The sequence below is a fragment of the Pocillopora damicornis genome, chromosome 1 (genome assembly GCF_964200805.1).
Source record: "Pocillopora damicornis chromosome 1, jaPocDami1.2, whole genome shotgun sequence".
NCBI lineage: Eukaryota > Metazoa > Cnidaria > Anthozoa > Scleractinia > Pocilloporidae > Pocillopora > Pocillopora damicornis.
The window spans coordinates 40065022-40086681 of NC_142670.1; the positions used below are offsets into that span (position 1 = coordinate 40065022).

A 21660-nucleotide genomic window follows, 5' to 3' on the forward strand; every position below is an offset into this window, starting at 1 on the left:
AAATTGAATCTCCCAACGGATCTAGGAATTATTTAAAATCTCCTTTGCGCAAAAGGGCTTCAGCTATTATAGTGGAGCCGTGAGCTGTGACTGGTCATCTTTTATTTTCTTGCCAGTGTGCATTTATTATTATGAGAAATAAGAAAAGTTTACATGTTCATTTAGAGCTTTTTTCTTCAAACTGAATTACCTATCAATCGGGTGGTTTTCCCTCAGTTTAAGGAAAGCAGCCCCTAATCAGGAATTTTTTTGGTGTTATTGAATCGATTTGAGACCATAAAAGTTATTTGCCTTTTTTTCATTCTTTTCCCAGTTTTTAAATTATTCTTCGTTCATTCATTTGTTCATTCAATTCTTCATTAATTCCTTTTTTTTATTTCCCCTTTTCTCTTATCCCTGGGTGTCCGAGGATGGTACAACGAGAGAACGCTATAGGAACCACATCTCCCTTCTCTTGTCTGTGTCAGGTCTTCAGCACGCTATCCAATAAGGATTGTGATTTCAGAGTTCACTTCCCGCCGTATAAGCCTCTGGTGCATTGAAGTCATACTTTACCCTTGCGTATTACTTCATGATAATGGAGTGTGCTGCCTTCCCGTCCTCTTCTATGACTGATGCTATCTTTTGTCTCCCAGGAAGACGAAGGGCCAGTCCCCTCGCCGAAACAGCCGTCTCCTCCTACAGCTAACAAGCTTTCAGATAAAGCGCCAATTAACCCAATGGAAGGGACCACAACTGGAAGGCCAGTCAAGCTTGCAAAGGTTGACATCTTTAATGAGCAGTGATACTGTTTTCATAGTCATTTTCACTTCGTTTGCTTCTTCTCCATCCTCTATCTCTGATCCTTTTTGTTTCAAAATTCCTTCCTTGGTGATTGACGATCACTTCAACGTTTTAATCGATTTTGAATTTTGCGGATCCTCCGATATCTTCGCAAAAAAATTCGTAGCCCTTGATGAAGCTTCTGAAACAACGAGAGTTGTATCCATCACTGTGAGATTTCATTCGATTTTGAATTTTCATCCTCGTTTTCGGGAGAAAATCGTGATCCTTGACGTAGCTTCTGTACAATGAAAGTCTTATCACTTTCATCAACGTCATGGCGTTACATCACTTAAGTTTAAACATGGTTGTTTTTCATTAGAAAACGCCGTATGATTTCTTTCAAGCGTGGAACTCGGTGAAAAAAAATGATACCAAAGATTATGCAGATTTACTGAGGCAGCTAGAGACGAAACGCCTCACCAAAGGTACAAAGTCCGTAAAGATACTTGTTATGCTGGAAATGGGGAACGGGGGAGGGAGGGGGCGGGCTGTGTGTGAAAGAAAGGGGCAGGAGAGAGGAGTGATAGGGGAAAGAATGGGATTAAAAGACAAACAAGGGAAGAGGGAATGGAGGATGAAAAAAGGAGAAGTAGAGAATAACAAGGAGAAAAAGAAATGGGAAATAGAAGTGGATATGTGAGAGAGAGGAAGGAGGGTTCAGAAAAAGCTCACATGAGGGAAGAATAAGAACCGTTAATCGATAACGGATAAGAGGAAAGTGGGATACAGATCGAGAAAGAAAGAATGGGAAGAGAAAGGGAATGAATTTAAAGGGGGGGGGTCGATAGGGAGAGATAGGTCATGTGGGAAAGGGGAGGATAGAAGGATATTAAGAAAGGGACACAAGAGAGAATAAGGGAAAATGGGAATATAAATTACCAAGTAAGGGGCAAAGTTTAGAGGAGTCCTCAAAGAAGGTCGTGTACTGACATTGCATGTTTTTTTTTTTGGTCAGTTCTCAGTAATAAACTTGATGCTCCAATGTTAAGTAGCATTATAGCAGCCCTCAGCCAGGAAATTGTTCCACAAGGTAAAGACAAACTTTAGCTTTTTAATTCAAGAACAATTGAGGATTGAAACCTTAGTCGGAGTGGAGTCATAATCTTATCCTATGATCACTTTGTTATTGTAACAGGAGAAGAAAAACTTGCTTGCCACATTCTGGAAGAGCTTAGTCATGTTGAACGATTCGATATGGTGTTGTTATTTATGTCGTCTAAAGAAAAGAAAGGTGAGAAACTTGGTTTTAAACTTCATTTTGTTGTTGTTGTCTCAAAAATTGTTTCTTTGGGCCAGTTACATCAATTTATCAACTCATTTCTGTTATTAGAACTTCAACAGCTTTTCTCCAACCTTCAAGTTGCGAGGGACCAGAAGAAGTTTGTCACAAGTGATGAATTTGAACAGCTACAAAAGAAGTACATGAATTAGGAATCTAGTTCACTTTACTGTAGGACAAGTTATGTGTTAGCCGTTTGACAATGTTATGAGCCTTCTTAGTTCCTTGCTCCACTTAAATCTTCTTAAAGCTGAAAGCACTACAATGTTGAAAGGGAAGGGGTGGGGTTGGGGGGGGTTCCATCTTAAGGAAAAGAGCGCAACAAGGCAATGCCAAGTGAAAATAATATACCTTTCTGACAATGGTATCTTTCACCTTTGGGAACAAACACTGATAAGGTCTTTCTCAGCAATCTCTTACGTCCAGCATGACTAACTGAAACAATAAACTAAATCTCTTCTCTTTCTTGGTTATAATTATCTATTATCTGACCACGTTTCTCTAAATAAGAAATAAATTTAAAAAGATGTTGAAAATCTTTGTTTTAAGGAAGTTTGTGTGTCATAGTTGTCTCATGCATTTGTTTTGGGCACTGACGGTACCTTAGATAATCTCTAGGTTTTATTTATGGCTGAAAGACTGTTTGCTGGTTAAATGAAAGGTATTACTTATGCTTAACAAGTGCATGTTTCAGAAACTTCTATGACAATACAAGTTTTAACTTTTGAAGAAATTATGTTTACAGAAAGTGTTTCCCTGAGAAACATCACATAGGGTGTGGGAAGGTTGTAGTGCGTGTTTTCTCTTGAAGATCTTTAGTTATATGCTGTAATGTGAATTTTCTTTGATGAAACAAAACTTAATGTAGAAATGTTTTCCTTAACTACACAATCCTGCTTTTGTCCTTGTAATACAAAGTTTAATATTTCTGTACTGGTGTATGTCATATTGCGAGTGTTCTCTGTAACCGCAATTTTGGTTTGCCATGTTATTTATCAGAAAGGTTGGGGTTGCATGACACCTGTCATAAGCGTAAGCTTCCTTGAAGAACTAAGACTGCTTGTCCAGCAATGTCAACTCTGTTGTCTTCCCTGACATCAATTCTCAGTTCTCCACCACGCGATGAACACTGACGAGCTAAAAAAAGAAAATGAAATGTTAGAAAAGTCGGATTAAACTTCCCAAAACACTGATATAAACGTGACAGGGAAACATTTCAAGTTAAACACAATATGGATGGTTGATCAAGCCTAACACAGCCTTTAAAGATAAACTCAAAGAGCGACGATTCAAGACACCAATTTTGTAATCATCTGGGTTGGATCAAACTACACAACAAACTGACCCCTCTAATCAGGAAATATACCCTTGTAAGGCCAAATAAAAGGCAAGCTTTGCTGTTTTTTGTTTTGTTTGGAATGGGTATACTAAAAACTCGGGCAAATGTCACTAACTCCAAAATTCAGACAGCACATTTCAAACAACCTTACATGGAATTATGGAACTCACCATACAAATCGTTTTTTTTCAGTCTTTGTGACCAATAACTAGCAAGAACTGTATGTGCCGAGCCTAAAAGAAAGATTGTAATGTTAAAAAAGGAAACTAACATTAATGAATAGAACTACCTTAAAAGCTATTTTAAAACTCCCCAGTTACTGGGTCCTCAGATATTCCAACCCAAGGAGCAAAGTAACGTGAAACAAAGTCATACACCTCACCGCTACCATCCACACACCCATTTGCCTTAGTCCCCTACAGGGTTACAATCACACCACGGACAAGTCCAGACAAGGGGGCGGACAACATAGCCTGGAAGTCTGGGGAGAGGTTTTCCAAATCTTCTCTGTGAGCAAAAGTTAAAGATTTATCAGAAATACAATGCTATTCAATGACTGAGTGTAGCCTCAATAAGACAAACGTGTAGTCGAATTGTGTAACGAGGTTTGCCCTTTAGCCCACACTTCCTAATTTTATGTAAGTAATTTTATGTTCTTTTTAATTCTTATTCCATGACCTGACCTTGTCAATGAAGGCTCCAAACACAAGAGAAGTTTCTTGGTTGTCTTAGAGTATTCTACGTCTTTTACCTTTAGGTCACCTACAACTAATAACAATTTTCAGTTACTGATTTATCTTCTAATAAGTATTTTTAGTTAAGTAAATTTTGCTTATTTGACCTATTTCCTTCCTACAGTGAACAGAATGAATGATAAGCTTGTTAGATTGAGAGACCGTAGACTACTTGTGGTCACGACTTTGCTGTTCCAGACACCTCCCTTTCTGACTTCGTTATTTTGAAGGGTTGAAATTTCTAAGGCCCTTCACTCTCACCAGGCCTCTGGGCCATGGAGTGAAAATGGAGTTTTGGAAAATGTCAGGAAACCTGTTGAAATACAAGAAATGGGGGGGGGGGGGTGGGGTTGGAGGTAACATGGGATGTGATGGTGTTCCATCCAGATGGAGTGGTAGTATTTGAGTCACTTGATGCTTCAGAACCAGCAGTTTCCAAGACTTAACTTTTAGAGGTATAACACCCAGACCAAAATGGGCTTCTCCCTGTCTCTTGTAAAAATTGTTGAAGAAAAAGTTGTTTACCTGCTTTAACTAATCTCTTCATTGCTTCTTCCTGACATAAATGAAATGTAAGCAATTGATTTTAAGGTGAGAACATGCTTTGAACAAACTAGTTGAACAAGTTTTGATTCTCCCACAAAACAGCTGCTACAATAATCATAAATATTATGCTATACCATTTTTTGTCAACACACAATTATAGACAATATTGGTTGGTAGGAATTTTTTAACTTGAATTTTCATGAAAAAATTCCCAGACAGAGTATCCCACTTTTCATATTAGTGGCAAATAAACAAAATTTAAAATAATGTTAATTTTTAACATTCAAGGCCAGATGTGAATTTGGTACCCTATGCTGTACATAAACACAATGAAATTAACACATACTTTAGGTAATGGTTCACAGCTGTTCAAAGGAAAGTTTAAACAAATTGATGAACCTGTAACAGAAAAAGAAAAAAGGAAATTAATGTATGATTGCCAGCTGCAACATTCTTGCCCAAATTCATTGAGAGCACAATTAGATTCGACTTGTCAATTTCATTTTAAGATCTTGCAAATAATAAATACCACTAGTATTCACCAATGAAACTTTCTAGTATTATTTTGATGGACCAGAAAATTACTGTAGACATTTGCTTTGACAAGGGGCTAGTGCTTGGAATGTCAGCTTTACAAACTCTCTACAGTGGACAATTTATATCATCAAGTTTGAACTTAGTTAAGAAAACCAAAGTATCTAATTGTGCACTTTTAGTTAACCTTTTACATCAAATAGGATTCCTACCTTCCTGTCTTGCCGTTAACTTCCCACTTAATGTTTCGAATGTTACTTCAGCATTTGCATTACCTAGTAAGGGTATGTTCAATGATTTCATGATTACATATTAACAAATTACCAAGCTGAAACTAAAATAATAAAATTATGGAAGCCTCGAAATGTAATTTTCAGCTTTTATTTTTGGGGCAAATAAAAAGAGTGCTGTAATGACACCTGTAATTTGCCTGTTATTCTTGACTAGTCAGAATGCTGTGTTTGTGGATAAACATAGGAAATTTGAAAATAAATGACAAGTTGGGAGGCTCTTGTTTCAACAACCTCATTCCCAGGTCTCTCTTTATTTCCTTCCTTTGGTAAAGGAAGGGTAGAACTAAGACCCTGAGAGTAAGGTTGTTGTTTTGAGACTCCCTGCCAGCTTATAACTCACTAACAAGTGTGAAAGACCACAGGTACCCCAGCTCACAGGCTAGCCAGGGGATAACAGGTCCAAAGAGGGTGGTAGATGGCCAGTAACAAGCTTTTATTAAAAACCACAACTTTCTTAACCCTTTAACTCCTAAGATCTGATTGTTAATTCTCCCCTTTAGCTACTACACATTTCCTTGTAAATAAGTTATGAGGATTTGGTGTTAGATCATGATAACAACTTCTACCTGATAGATTTAGGTATTCTCATTACCTGTTTGCTGGATAGTGCATGGGTATTGCAGGGAGAAGTTACTTGTTAATCACTTTTGAGAGTTACACCTTACCTATGGAGTCAAACAAAACAGCTGCTGAGGCTAAAGTTGCATGTCCACATAAAGGCACTTCACATGCTGGGGTAAACCAACGAAGACCAAAACAGGAACCTACAATAGATGACATTAGAATTCAGTATACAACATAGGCAGAGAGGTGAAAAAACTCAGGTCATAAAAAACTTACACTAAGATTAATTTGTGTTTCACTAGAATCGCTTTGCTCCCGAAATAACATATTGTAATTTTCAGCTATAAAGATAGATTTTCAAACAATGTTTCTACATTCAGTTATCTCCAATACATGAAAATGCTTACTATGAACAGATATAGTAATGACATAAAAGAACAGAGGAAAACTAACTTAAGGTAATGCACACGTTTTGGATATTCAATAAGAGGATAAAATAAGTCATCACATGTGTCCAGGACAATAACTGTTCACACCCTAACATCAATATGCATATTCTCCATACTGTTCTTCCTACATTTCCTCAGGTGCGGATGAGGAGAATTTGCCTGACAATCAAGAGCCTCTGTAGTTGGTGATCATTTCCTTTATTCTTGTGACCTCAAGGTGTGATTCAGAGGTGATGTTGTGAGGAGAAATTAGATGAAGGTCCATTGTAGGGTCAAAGGGATAAAGAAGAAGGACTAACTTAGTTAAATGGGTGCTATTTGCTGTGATTATTCCTAACCTTTTGAGTATGTGTCTTGCTCAGTTTTTTGGAGGATAAAAGCAGTGTCAGACAAATTCATTTCATTTGCTATCCTTTGCATGGTGTTGTCACTTAATTCCTAAATTTAAGACAAAAGCAAATGGAGTCTAAGCTTAAGTAAAACTCAATTGGGTTTGGTGAACCTAACCTTTTGAATATGTGTCAGGTTCATTTTTTTCCAGGATAAAGGCTGTTTCCAATAAGTTAATTTCTTTTGCAACTTTTTGCAAGATGTCATCACTAATTGCTGCTTGTTAGAACAAATTAATTCAATAAAAATTACTGGTTCACATCAACTTGCAAATTACACTAGTGGAAGAAGATAATGCTGCACTTGAAATTTCAAAAGAGAACAACCACACTTGCATAGATTCCATAAATAAAACAATTTTAAATATGAGTACAGTTCAAAATGACTAAAATGAAACCTGCATGATTCCCTGTAACTCTGAGTTTCATGCTTATGCACTCGTCAGACAGACACTGACGAGTGCGTAAGCATGAAACTCAGAGTTACAGGGAATCATGCGTGTTTCATTTTAGTCATTTTGAACTGTATTTTGCTCTACACTCATGTGTGTTGAGCACTTTCCAACAGCATTTGCTACAATTTCCCACAATTAAATGTGAGTGCATATTTTTTTTTAATTGAGAAAAATTCCATAACCCCTTGACTGCCATCACCAAAGGTCCTGTGCCAATGCAAATTGACTTATTGTTTTTTAGAATTGTTAAGGACACTAGCCAGAAGCTCATTTTTATTAAATTGGTTATTGATTAGTTTAATAATAGCAGAATGATCCTAGATACCAACATAGTTGCATTGTTTATCTGTTGGTCTATATTTCTATTGTTATGAAATAGATATATAAATATATATTTATATGTATTATATATAGGTATATATATTTCTATTGGTTTTGTAATCGGACCTTCCAAGGTCACCACGCACATATAAAAGCGAGTTTAGTGTCCCTGTAATCAGTTCTTTGTAAGTTTTTGAGTAGACTTGGTAAACTTTCGTCCTTTTGTTTCTTAAACCTTTGGCACAAGTGGGACCAATATGTAAGTACCTTTGTAACTTTGTTCTTCTAAGTTTAGTTTTCCAGCATTGGGCAAAAGTATACAAACAGATATTTTGTTGTATTGCCATATTTTCAATTGATTTGAGATTTAAAGGCTAAAATTGTATCAGATGCAAGTGAAAGCCCACCATTTACATATAAGAACGATGGGCTGTTAACCAGCCACCAAAATTCTTAATAATTTGTACCGAAACTTTTGTCCTTTGACATAGCTTATTCTGATTTATCGGGGTATTTGTATTTTTCATTGTCATTATAATCTTGTTATCGGCGTTAAGGCCCAGTTTTTTACATGCTATTTTTGATTATGTATTTCCCAACATTTCATTAGATTGATAGAACTTCGTTGTATTATTGTTGCAGTTTACAATTGACTGATTGATTGTGAGATTGATCGTTGATTGTGGTTTTTGGTCGATTGCTTGCAGGATTAAAGATTTGTGTGAACGGTCAACTTCGGTCTGTTATTCTTCAATCTCAATCTGTAAAAATAGCCCCTAAACACCTTGTTAATCGCGTCTTGGAGTGACACCCCTTGGGATCTTATAAACTATATTTGTTTTGGTCACTACAAGCGCTACAAGAGTTTTTAACTAGTTTTGAGCTTTGGAGGCCAGATTATTTTACATTTCCAATGCTGGAGATTTGACTGTTACTGTCATAACTTTCGATGTACTAAGTATGTCATGTAGGCAGTGAAGGGGTTAATTAAGTGTCACTTTGTAGTAATGTAATTGGAATTAAGAGATACAGTGTACACATGCGAACAATTTTACACCAGCACACTCTAAATTTAAGACCCCCATCAATCCTCTCAATTCTCAAGCCACATGATAAATTTTAGGTAAAAGAAAATAATAGGAAAGTTTTTCTTTTAAGGCATAATACGTTTGCTGTTTGAATTGAACAACCCCCAACCAACTTCCTGTCACCCTTAAATTCTGAGGGTGGGAAACGAGTCAGTTTTGGTACAAATCCCTCCTCAAAAGTTTCGAAGCAAAATGCTTCTCAGGTCCCAGTTTTCAGGGGGAAAAGAATAGAGGCGAAACGTAAATACAACCCGGTGACTTCACTTTTATTTTTCCGTATTGAAAGAGGCAAGTTCAAGTGACCTGATTCAAGGCGAATTTAATGATATTGTCACACAATCGTCTTCCTAGCCCAATCTCACGCTCATTGCTATTGAAAGTTTCTTACCCTTGATCCCACGAGACATACAGCAGCTGGATTCCCGCCAAAAGGTTTGTCGGTGAATGCATCGACTACAAAGATTGGACAACTCGCTTCGACCGCCATCTTGAATAATGTCGTCTCCAATCTTCCCCGGAGTACATTTTTTCCAACACGTTGTGATAGGAGGGAGAGGCTGGTATAGGCTCTTTTCGTCCTTCGATCGTTCGTTCGTCTTTTTGTTTGTTCGTTCGTTCGTCTTTTTGTTTGTTCGTTCGTTCGTTAGCTCGTTTGTTTCTTTCTTTGTTCGTTCGTTAGTTCGCTCGTTTTCTTGCTCGCTCCCTCTTTCGTTCGCTTGCTTGAAAGTCCTTCGTGGCTGGAAAATTGAATCTCCCAACGGATCTAGGAATTATTTAAAATCTCCTTTGTGCAAAAGGGCTTCAGCTATTATAATAGAACCATGAGCTGTGACTGGTCATCTTTTATTTTCTTGCCAGTGTGCATTTATTATTATGAGAAATAAGAAAAGTTTACATGTTTATTTAGAGCTTTTTTCTTCAAACTGAATTACCCATCAATCGGGTGGTTTTCCCTCAGTTTAAGGAAAGCAGCCCCTAATCAGGAATTTTTTTGGTGTTATTGAATCGATTTGAGACCATAAAAGTTATTTGCCTTTTTTCATTCTTTTCCCAGTTTTTAAATTATTCTTCGTTCACTCATTTGTTCATTCAATTCTTCATTAATTCCTTTTTTATATTTCCCCTTTTCTCTTATCCCTGGGTGTCTGAGGATCACAACGAGAGAACGCTAAAGGAACCACATCTCCCTTCTCCTGTCTGTGTCAGGTCTTCAGCGCGCTATCCAATAAGGATTGTGATTTCAGAGTTCACTTCCCGCTGTATAAGCCTCTGGTGCATTGAAGTCATACTTCACCCTTGCGTATTACTTCATGATAATAGAGTGTGCTGCTTTCCCGTCCTCTTCTATGACTGACGCTATCTTTTGTCTCCCAGGAGAGAGGAGTGACAAGGGAAAGAATGGGATTAAAAGATAAACAAGGGAAGAGGGAATGAAGGATGAAAAAAGGAGAATTAGAGAATAACAAGGAGAAAAAGAAATGGGAAATAGAAGTGGATATGTGAGAGAGAGGGAGGAGGGTTCAGAAAAAGCTCACATGAAGGAAGAATAAGAACCGTTAATCGATAACGGATGAGAGGAAAGTGGAATACAGATCGAGAAAGAAAAAATGGGAAGAGAAAGGGAATGAATTTAAAGGGGGGTTGATAGGGAGAGATAGGTCATGTGGGAAAGGGAAGGATAGAAGGATATTAAGAAAGGGACACAAAAGAGAATAAGGGAAAATGGGAATATAAATTACAAAGCAAGAGGCAAAGTTTAAAGGAGTCCTCAAAGAAGGTCGTTTACTGACGTTGCACGTTTTTTTTTGTTTTGGTCAGTTCTCAGTAATAAACTTGTTGCTCCAATGTTAAATAGCATTATAGCAGCCCTCAGCCAGGAAGTTGTTCCACAAGGTAAAGACAAACTTTAGCTTTTTAATTCAAGAACAATTGAGGATTGAAACCTTAGTCGGAGTGGAGTCATAATCTTATCCTATGATCACTTTGTTATTGTAACAGGAGAAGAAAAACTTGCTTGCCACATTCTGGGAGAGCTTAGTCATGTTGAATGATTCGATATGGTGTTGTTATTTATGTCGTCTAAAGAAAAGAAAGGTGAGAAACTCGGTTTTAAATTTCATTTGTTGTTGTTGTCTCAACAAATTGTTCCTTTGGGCCAGTTACATCAATTTAACAACTCATTTCTGTTATTAGAACTTCAACAGCTTTTCTCCAAGCTTCAAGTTGCGAGGGACCAGAAAAAGTTTGTCACAAGTGATGAATTTGAACAGCTACAAAAGAAGTACTGGAATTAGGAATCTAGTTCACTTTACTGTGGGACAAGTTATGTGTTAGACGTTTGACAATGTTATGAGTCTTCTTAGTTCCTTGCTCCACTTAAATCTTCTTAAAGCTGAAAGCACTACAATGTTGAAAGGGAGGGGGTGGGGGAGGGGGAGGGAGGTCCATCTTAAGGAAAAGAGAGCAACAAGGCAATGCCAAGTCAAAATAATATACCTTTCTGACAATGGTATCTTTCACCTTTGGGGACAAACACTGATAAGGTCTTTCTCAGCAATCTCTAACTTCCAGCATGACTAACTGAAACAACAAACTAAATCTCTTCTCTTTCTTGGTAATAATTAACTATTATCTGACCACGTTTCTCTAAATAAGAAATAAATTTAAAAAGTTGTTGAAAATCTTTTTTAAGGAAGTTTGTGTGTCATAGTTGTCTTATGCATTTGTTTGGGCATTGACGGTACCTCAGATAATCTCTAGCGTATTATTTATGGCTGAAAGACTGTTTGCTGGTTAAATGAAAGGTATTTCTTATGCTTAACAAGTGCATGTTTCAGAAACTTCTATGACAATACAAGTTTTAACTTTTGAAGAAATTATGTTTACAGAAAGTGTTTCCCTGAGAAACAACACCTAGGGTGTGGGAAGGTTGTAGTGTATGTATTCTCTTGAAGATCTTTAGTTATAGGATGTAATGTGAATTTTATTTGATGAAACAAAACTTAAAGTAGAAATGTGTTCCTCAACTATACAATCCTGGTTTTGTCCTTGTAATACAAGGTTGAATATTTCTGTATTGGTGTATGTCATATTGCGAGTGTTCTCTGTAACTGCAATTCTTTTGCTTTGCTATGTTATTTATCGAAAAGGTTGGGGTTGCATGACACCTGTCATAAGCGTATGCTTCCTTGAAGAACTAAGACTGCTTGTCCAGCAATGTCAACTCTGTTGTCTTCCCTGACATCAATTCTCAGTTCTCCTCCACGCGATGAACACTGACGAGCTAAAAAAAGAAAATGATATGTTAGAAAAGTCAGATTAAACTTCCCCAAACACTGATATGAACGTGACAGGGAGGCATTTCAAGTTAAACACAATATGGATGGTTGATCAAGCCTAACACAGCCTTTAAAGATAAACTCAAAGAGCGACGATTCAAGACACCAATTTTGTAATCATCTGGGTTGGATCAAACTACACAACAAACTGACCCCTCTAATCAGGAAATATACCCTTGTAAGGCCAAATAAAAGGCAAGCTTTGCTGTTTTTTGTTTTGTTTGGAATGGGTATACTAAAAACTCGGGCAAATGTCACTAACTCCAAAATTCAGACAGCACATTTCAAACAACCTTACATGGAATTATGGAACTCACCATACAAATCGTTTTTTTTCAGTCTTTGTGACCAATAACTAGCAAGAACTGTATGTGCCGAGCCTAAAAGAAAGATTGTAATGTTAAAAAAGGAAACTAACATTAATGAATAGAACTACCTTAAAAGCTATTTTAAAACTCACCAGTTACTGGGTCCTCAGATATTCCAACCCAAGGAGCAAAGTAACGTGAAACAAAGTCATACACCTCACCGCTACCATCCACGCACCCATTTGCCTTAGTCCCCTGCAGGGTTACAATCACACCACGGACAAGTCCAGACAAGGGGGCGGACAACATAGCCTGGAAGTCTGGGGAGAGGTTTTCCAAATCTTCTCTGTGAGCAAAAGTTAAAGATTTATCAGAAATACAATGCTATTCAATGACTGAGTGTAGCCTCAATAAGACAAACGTGTAGTCGAATTGTGTAACGAGGTTTGCCCTTTAGCCCACACTTCCTAATTTTATGTAAGTAATTTTATGTTCTTTTTAATTCTTATTCCATGACCTGACCTTGTCAATGAAGGCTCCAAACACAAGAGAAGTTTCTTGGTTGTCTTAGAGTATTCTACGTCTTTTACCTTTAGGTCACCTACAACTGATAACAATTTTCAGTTACTGATTTATCTTCTAATATGTATTTTTAGTTAAGTAAATTTTGCTTATTTGACCTATTTCCTTCCTACAGAGAACAGAATGAATGATAGGCTTGTTAGATTGAGAGACCGTAGATTACTTGTGGTCACGACTTTGCTGTTCCAGACACCTCCCTTTCTGACTTCGTTATTTTGAAGGGTTGAAATTTCTAAGGCCCTTCACTCTCACCAGGCCTCTGGGCCATGGAGTGAAAATGGAGTTTTGGAAAATGTCAGGAAACCTGTTGAAATACAAGAAATGGGGGGGGGGGGGGGTGGGGTTGGAGGTAACATGGGATGTGATGGTGTTCCATCCAGATGGAGTGGTAGTATTTGAGTCACTTGATGCTTCAGAACCAGCAGTTTCCAAGACTTAACTTTTAGAGGTATAACACCCAGACCAAAATGGGCTTCTCCCTGTCTCTTGTAAAAATTGTTGAAGAAAAAGTTGTTTACCTGCTTTAACTAATCTCTTCATTGCTTCTTCCTGACATAAATGAAATGTAAGCAATTGATTTTAAGGTGAGAACATGCTTTGAACAAACTAGTTGAACAAGTTTTGATTCTCCCACAAAACAGCTGCTACAATAATCATAAATATTATGCTATACCATTTTTTGTCAACACACAATTATAGACAATATTGGTTGGTAGGAATTTTTTAACTTGAATTTTCATGAAAAAATTCCCAGACAGAGTATCCCACTTTTCATATTAGTGGCAAATAAACAAAATTTAAAATAATGTTAATTTTTAACATTCAAGGCCAGATGTGAATTTGGTACCCTATGCTGTACATAAACACAATGAAATTAACACATACTTTAGGTAATGGTTCACAGCTGTTCAAAGGAAAGTTTAAACAAATTGATGAACCTGTAACAGAAAAAGAAAAAAGGAAATTAATGTATGATTGCCAGCTGCAACATTCTTGCCCAAATTCATTGAGAGCACAATTAGATTCGACTTGTCAATTTCATTTTAAGATCTTGCAAATAATAAATACCACTAGTATTCACCAATGAAACTTTCTAGTATTATTTTGATGGACCAGAAAATTACTGTAGACATTTGCTTTGACAAGGGGCTAGTGCTTGGAATGTCAGCTTTACAAACTCTCTACAGTGGACAATTTATATCATCAAGTTTGAACTTAGTTAAGAAAACCAAAGTATCTAATTGTGCACTTTTAGTTAGCCTTTTACATCAAATCAGATTCCTACCTTCCTGTCTTGCCGTTAACTTCCCACTTAATGTTTCGAATGTTACTTCAGCATTTGCATTACCTAGTAAGGGTATGTTCAATGATTTCATGATTACATATTAACAAATTACCAAGCTGAAACTAAAATAATAAAATTATGGAAGCCTCGAAATGTAATTTTCAGCTTTTATTTTTAGGGCAAATAAAAAGAGTGCTCTAATGACACCTGTAATTTGCCTGTTATTCTTGACTAGTCAGAATGCTGTGTTTGTGGATAAACATAGGAAATTTGAAAATAAATGACAAGTTGGGAGGCTCTTGTTTCAACAACCTCATTCCCAGGTCTCTCTTTATTTCCTTTCTTTGGTAAAGGAAGGGTAGAACTAAGACCCTGAGAGTGAGGTTGTTGTTTTGAGACTCCCTGCCAGCTTATAACTCACTAACAAGTGTGAAAGCCCACAGGTACCCCAGCTCACAGGCTAGCCAGGGGATAACAGGTCCAAAGAGGGTGGTAGATGGCCAGTAACAAGCTTTTATTAAAAACCACAACTTTCTTAACCCTTTAACTCCTAAGATCTGATTGTTAATTCTCCCCTTTAGCTACTACACATTTCCTTGTAAATAAGTTATGAGGATTTGGTGTTAGATCATGATAACAACTTCTACCTGATAGATTTAAGTATTCTCGTTACCTGTTTGCTGGATAGTGCATGGGTATTGTAGGGAGAAGTTACTTGTTTATCACTTCTGAGAGTTACACCTTACCTATGGAGTCAAACAAAACAGCTGCTGAGGCTAAAGTTGCATGTCCACATAAAGGCACTTCACATTCTGGGGTAAACCAACGAAGACCAAAACAGGAACCTTCAATAGATAAAATTAGAATTCAGTATACAACATAGGCAGAGAGGTGAAAAAACTCAGGTCATACAAAACTTACACTAAGATTAATTCGTGTTTCACCAGAATCAGTTTGCTCTCAAAATAATGTTGTAATTTTCAGCCATAAAGGTAGATTTTCGAACAATGTTACTACCTTCAGTTATGTCCAATACATGAAAATGCTTACTATGAACAGATATAGTAATGAGGTAAAAGAACAGAGGAAAACTAACTTAAGGTAATGCACACGTTTTGGATATTTAATAAGAGGATAAAATAAGTCATCACATGTGTCCAGGACAATAACTGTTCACACCCTAACATCAATATGCCCATTCTCCATACTGTTCTTCCTACATTTCCTCAGGTGCTGATGAGGAGAATTTGCCTGACAATCAAGAGCCTCTGTAGTTGGTGATCATTTCCTTTATTCTTGTGACCTCAAGGTGTGATTCAGAGGTGATGTAAGTAGAAATAAGATGAAGGTCCATTGTAGGGTCAAAGGGATAAAGAAGAAGGACTAACTTAGTTAAATGGGTGCTATTTGCTGTGATTATTCCTAACCTTTTGAGTATGTGTCTTGCTCAGTTTTTTGGAGGATAAAAGCAGTTTCAGACAAATTCATTTCATTTGCTATCCTTTGCATGGTGTTGTCACTTAATTCCTAAATTTAAGACAAAAGCAGATGGAGTCTAAGCTTAAGTAAAACTCAATTGGGTTTGGTGAACCTAACCTTTTGAATATGTGTCAGGTTCATTTTTTTCCAGGATAAAGGCTGTTTCCAATAAGTTAATTTCTTTTGCAACTTTTTGCAAGATGTCATCACTAATTGCTGCTTGTTAGAACAAATTAATTCAATAAAAATTACTGGTACACATCAACTTGCAAATTACACCAGTGGAAGAAGATAATGGTGCACTTGAAATTTCAAAAGAGAATAACCTCACTTGCATAGATTCCATAAATAAAACAATTTTAAATATGAGTACAGTTCAAAATGACTACAATGAAACATGCATGATTCCCTGTAACTCTGAGTTTCATGCTTACGCACTCATCAGACAGACACTGATGAGTGCGTAAGCATGAAACTCAGAGTTACAGGGAATCATGTGTGTTTCATTTTAGTCATTTTGAACTGTATTTCGCTCTACACTCGTTTGTTGAGCACTTTCCAACAGCATTTGCTACAATTTCCTACAATTAAATGTGAGTACATATCTTTTTTTAATTGAGAAAAATTCCATAACCCCTTGACTGCCGTCACCAAAAAGTCCTGTGCCAATGCAAATTGACTTATTGTTTTTTAGAAATGTTAAGGACACTAGCCAGAAGCTCATTTTTATTAAATTGATTATTGATTAGTTTAATAATAGCAGAATGATCCTAGATAACAATATAGTTGCATTGTTTATCTGTTGGTCTATATTTCTATTGTTATGAAATAGATATATAAATATATATTTATATGTATTATATATAGGTATATATATTTCTATTGGTTTTGTAATCGGACCTTCCAAGGTCACCACGCACATATAAAAGCGAGTTTAGTGTCCCTGTAATCAGTTCTTTGTAAGTTTTTGAGTAGCCTTGGTAAACTCTCGCCCTTTTGTTTCTTAAACCTTTGGCACAAGCGAGACCAATATGTAAGTACCTTTGTAACTTTGTTCTTCTAATAAAGGGGTAAGTTTCTAAAGAAACTGTGGTGCTGCGTCGGTGGGAGAGTATAGCAGGTAATTTAGTGTTAACAACTGGGTTGAAAACGTAAATTAGCCACCGTAAAGGGTAAAAAAGCTGACGTTTCAAGCGTTAGCCCTTCGTCAGAGCGATTGGCGAAGGGCTGATGCTCGAAACGTCAGCTTTTTTACCCTTTACGCTGGCTAATTTACGTTTTCAACCCAGTTGTTAACACTAAATTACCTGCTTTGTTCTTCTAAGTTTAGTTTTCCAGCATTGGGCAAAAGTATACAAACAAATATTTTGTTGTATTGCCATATTTTCAATTGATTTGAGATTTAAAGGCCAAAATTGTATCAGATGCAAGTGAAATCCCACCATTTACATATAAGAACAATGGGCTGTTAACCAGCCACCAAAATTCTTAATAATTTGTACCGAAACTTTTGTCCTTTGACATATTTTGTTCTGATTTATTGGGGTATTTGTATTGTTCATTGTCATTATAATCTTGTTATCGGCGTTAAGGCCCAGTTTTTTACACGCTATTTTTGATTATGTCTTTCCCAACATTTCATTAGATTGATAGAACTTCGTTGTATTATTGTTGCAGTTTACAATTGACTGATTGATTGTGAGATTGATCGTTGATTGTGGTTTGTGGTCGATTGCTTGCAGGATTAAAGATTTGTGTGAACGGTCAACTTCGGTCTGTTATTCTTCAATCTCGATCTGTAAAAATAGCCCCTAAACACCTTGTTAATCGCGTCTTGGAGTGACACCCCTTGGGATCTTATAAACTATATTTGTTTTGGTCGCTACAAGCACTACAAGAGTTTTTAACTAGTTTTGAGCTTTGGAGGCCAGATTATTTTACATTTCCAATGCTGGAGATTTGACTGTTACTGTCATAACTTTCGATGTACTGAGTATGTCATGTAGGCAGTGAAGGGGTTAATTAAGTGTCACTTTGTAGTAATGTAATTGGAATTAAGAGATACAGTGTACATATGCAAACAATTTTACACCAGCACACTCTAAATTTAAGACCCCCATTAATCCTTTCAATTCTCAAGCCACATGATAAATTTTAGGTAAAAGAAAATAATAGGAAAGTTTTTCTTTTTAAGGCATAATACGTTTGCTGTTTGAATTGAACAACCCCCAACCAACTTCCTGTCATCCTTAAATTCTGAGGGTGGGAAACGAGTCAGTTTTGGTACAAATCCCTCCTCAAAAGTTTCGAAGCAAAATGCTTTTCAGGTCCCAGTTTTCAGGTGGAAAAGAATAGAGGCGAAACGTAAATACAACCCGGTGACTTCACTTTTATTTTTCCGTATTGAAAGAGGCAAGTTCAAGTGACCTGATTCAAGGCGAATTTAATGATATTGTCACACAATCGTCTTCCTAGCCCAATCTCACGCTCATTGCTATTGAAAGTTTCTTACCCTTGATCCCACGAGACATACAGCAGCTGGATTCCCGCCAAAAGGTTTGTCGGTGAATGCATCGACTACAAAGATTGGAAAACTCGCTTTGACCGCCATCTTGAATAATGTCGTCTCCAATCTTCCCCGGAGTACATTTTTTCCAACACGTTGTGTTAGGAGGGAGAGGCCGGTATAGGCTCTTTTCGTCCTTCGACCGTTCGTTCGTTCGTTCGTCTTTTCGTTTGTTCGTTCGTTCGTTCGTTCGTTCGTTAGCTCGTTCGTTTCTTTCTTCGTTCGTTCGTTAGTTCGCTCGTTTTCTTACTCGCTCCCTCTTTCGTTCGCTTGCTTGATAAGTCCTTCGTGGCTGGAAAATTGAATCTCTCAACGGATCTAGGAATTATTTAAAATCTCCTTTGCGCAAAAGGGCTTCAGCTATTATAGTGGAGCCGTGAGCCGTGACGGGTCATCCTTTATTTTCTTGCCAGTGTGCATTTATTATTATGAGAAATAAGAATATTTTACATGTTTATTTAGAGCTTTTTTCTTCAAACTGAATTACCCATCAATCGGGCGGTTTTCACTCAGTTTAAGGGAAGCAGCTCCTAATCAAGAATTTTTTTGGTGTTATTGAATCGATTTGAGACCATAAAAAGTATTTGCCCTTTTTTCATTCCTTTCCCAGTTTTTTAATTATTCTTCGTTCATTCATTTGTTCATTCAATTCTTCATTAATTCCTTTTCTTTATTTCCCCTTTTCTCTTATCTTATTGCTTTTCTATATTTTCACGACATCCAATCCTTTGCAAATCCTAGAAGTGTTTAGAACTCTTGTTGCATATGGATCTGATATATGTCCCGATTGGCTATTTCTCTTCAGCTGTATTCAGAACACGTGCCGTGTAGTAATGGCCCAGCGCACCACAGAGTTCTCAACAGTTTCATCGGTAGAGCATTGGAGCGCGGAACCTTTCCTGAAGGCTAGGGTTGGATTCCTTATAGGAACTCAGTTTTTTATATTTCTACTACGCTTGTGATTAGATTGACTACATTTTCCTTTCAATTCTTGGTAGCTTTGTTCACAGAACATCCCGCCGCGAAATCGGGAGATCTAAGGTTCAACTTTGAATCCTGGCGAAAGACTCGGATTTTACTTCGTCTAGATCTCCCTCTTGCGAGAAGTATCTACTTTCTTTTTCCTTTCCCTTTGTCAAAATCGTTAAAAAATTGTTATTTCGGAAACTTTTCTATCAAAAATTTACTGGGTCAAAACATCAGCTGTGATATCGGCCAAGGCGGTAATGTGGACTGAAACCAATATAAGAAATTTATGCATGTCGTTGAGACAAACTTGGCACCTTATAGATATCTTTTTTTTTTTGTTTTATCTCATTCATATCTAAATCATTCAATATCAGTTTATTAAGCAATAGATCCGCAAGTTATTCACGGCACATTTGAAAACCCACGCGAGCCGAAGCTTAAAGTTTACAATTTTACTGAGTGTTGTCCCAACATCACTGAGAGGGGTTATTACGCCCGTAAAACCAGTAGAATGCGCAATGATTGCTTTCAAAAAATAGTAACGAGTTTACTAGTGGATAAAATATAGGCTTCTGACCAATCAGCATACACACAGTGTTCCAGTTACATCACGTATGCTACTTGAGTAAGTCACGACTGAAAGTTTTAAAAGTGTTAATAACTATTTCAGTTTGATGCATGCAGGATTTTGATGAGAATTTAACCCTTTGCGTACCAAGTGGCCATATATGGCCACTTAAATACAGACCCCATTCGGGCGGCCTGAAAAGAGCACTTTGAGGGGCTGGAAACTAATACTACATTTCAATGTAAATTACATAAAGTCGTTAATTAGTTTTTTCGAGGATTTCTTCCATCGAGCTTGTTTTTGGGCGAATTTTGAGGCTTTTTGTGATTTGGACGTTTTGAACGGGGAGATTTAAAAATGGCGGCTCTTGAAGGTGATGCTGAACTACATTTCGACGATCAAAACAATGTTGAAATTCAATTTATCGACGAAGAAGACTTGCCTTTAGCGAATTTCATCGAGCATCGAGCCTCTGATGAGGAATTTTACTCTGGTGCATCGGAATCAAGCTCTGACGATTCTAGCGAAGAGTTGGAAGAGGAAGATCACACTGACAACGAAGTGGAATTGGATGAGGAAGATTGGTCTAGAGAAATTGGACGCAGAGTAGATATTGAGTTTAGTGAAGAACCTGAAATAAATGTCACTACAAGAAATCTGAAATCGTGTTTGGATTTTTTGGAGCTGTTTTTCACACAAGAGGTATGGCAGTTGTTAGTTAGTCAGACTAATTTATATGCAGAACAGAAGAGAGGGCCAACAGAAAGCTCTGTTTGGTATCCAGTCACAGAAAGTGAAATGAAGGCCTGGATTAGTCTGTACCTAAATATGGGGCTGGTTACTAAACCGAACCTTAGTTCTTACTGGAGTACTGATCCTGTCCTAAGTTCTCCTTTCTTCCCATCCGTGATGTCCCGAACTCGATTCCTACAAATTTTGCGGTATCTGCACTTTGCTGGCAACACCCTTGCTCCCCCACGCGACTCCGCAGACTACAATAAGCTGTACAAAATCCAGCCTTTCCTAGATTTGGTCATAGCAAGGTTTCAGGAAGTGTACACCCCTGAGCGGCAACTTGCCATAGATGAGACTTTAATTAAGTTCAAAGGCAAAGTGCATTTCAGACAGTTTATCCCTATAAAGCCAGGAAGATTTGGAATAAAGGCTTTCACACTTGCAGAATCCACCAGTGGCTATGTGTTGAACAGCAAGATTTATACTGGCAAGGAGAATAATGAAGTTCAGAAAGACTTAGGAAGGAAGGCAGTTATGTCTGTGTTGCAACCTTATCTAGATAAGGGATTTTATGCCTTCATGGACAATTATTATACTTCTGTTGCTTTGTTTGAAGAGTTAGAAGAAAGAAAAACCCTTGCATGTGGCACAGTTCGGGCCAACAGGGTAGCCTTACCAAGAGAGATTTGTGGTGTGAAGGAAAAAGCAGTGAAAGATCTTAAAAGAGGAGAGTGTTTGTACAGGCAAAAGGGAAATTTGACTTGCGTGACATGGCGTGACAGGAAGCCAGTTAGTGTGTTAGCTACCCTTCCCACCAGTACAATGGACTCGAGCCCAGTTCAGCGGTCAGTAAAAGTAAATGGGAAGTGGGAGAAGAAGCAATTTTCTAGACCAGGTGTTATTGACCTCTACAACACCTATATGGGTGGTGTAGATGTGTCTGACCAGCGAACTGTCGCATATGCCAGACTTATGAAGGGGTCAGTCTGGTATTACAAAGTGTTTTTTTATTTG

At 37.3% G+C, this 21660-nt stretch overlaps 3 protein-coding genes and 1 long non-coding RNA gene across 5 annotated transcripts; 2 read left to right on the forward strand and 2 right to left on the reverse strand.

The window, feature by feature from the left end:
• Positions 1 to 1668: 1668 nt before the first annotated feature.
• On the forward strand, positions 1669 to 3037 carry LOC149053847 (uncharacterized). Its single transcript, XM_089187931.1, has 3 exons — positions 1669 to 1855; positions 1961 to 2056; positions 2156 to 3037. Exons 1-3 carry the CDS (start codon positions 1807 to 1809, stop codon positions 2254 to 2256), a joined length of 246 nt encoding a protein of 81 aa, XP_089044057.1. The 5' UTR covers positions 1669 to 1806; the 3' UTR covers positions 2257 to 3037.
• LOC113667683 (phenazine biosynthesis-like domain-containing protein) lies at positions 2560 to 9430 on the reverse strand. The gene is given in 10 exon segments (XM_089187940.1): positions 2560 to 3241; positions 3614 to 3676; positions 3733 to 3950; positions 4127 to 4211; positions 4703 to 4733; positions 5070 to 5122; positions 5470 to 5532; positions 6216 to 6314; positions 6902 to 7001; positions 9205 to 9430. Coding segments are annotated over 10 exon segments (924 nt in total). The 5' UTR covers positions 9304 to 9430; the 3' UTR covers positions 2560 to 3128.
• Positions 9431 to 10583: 1153 nt separating this feature from the next.
• LOC149053848 (uncharacterized) lies at positions 10584 to 11144 on the forward strand. Its single transcript, XR_016181239.1, has 3 exons — positions 10584 to 10709; positions 10815 to 10910; positions 11010 to 11144. It is a non-coding gene; the product is annotated as an uncharacterized LOC149053848 (long non-coding RNA).
• A 634-nt stretch (positions 11145 to 11778) lies between these two features.
• LOC149053849 (phenazine biosynthesis-like domain-containing protein) lies at positions 11779 to 18533 on the reverse strand. Of its 2 annotated transcripts, none has more exons than XM_089187905.1 (10): positions 18321 to 18533; positions 15757 to 15856; positions 15076 to 15174; positions 14330 to 14392; positions 13930 to 13982; positions 13563 to 13593; positions 12985 to 13069; positions 12615 to 12808; positions 12472 to 12534; positions 11779 to 12099 (listed from the first exon to the last, which is right to left on the reverse strand). In XM_089187905.1, the coding sequence occupies exons 1-10, from the start codon at positions 18417 to 18419 to the stop codon at positions 11987 to 11989; spliced, it is 900 nt and encodes a 299-aa protein (XP_089044031.1). In that variant the 5' UTR covers positions 18420 to 18533; the 3' UTR covers positions 11779 to 11986. The 2 variants fall into 2 exon arrangements, with proteins under 2 accessions (XP_089044031.1, XP_089044037.1); XM_089187911.1 differs by lacking the exon at positions 15757 to 15856 and adding an exon at positions 15926 to 16024 and having other exon boundaries at positions 18321 to 18476.
• Between the last annotated feature and the right edge of the window lie 3127 nt (positions 18534 to 21660).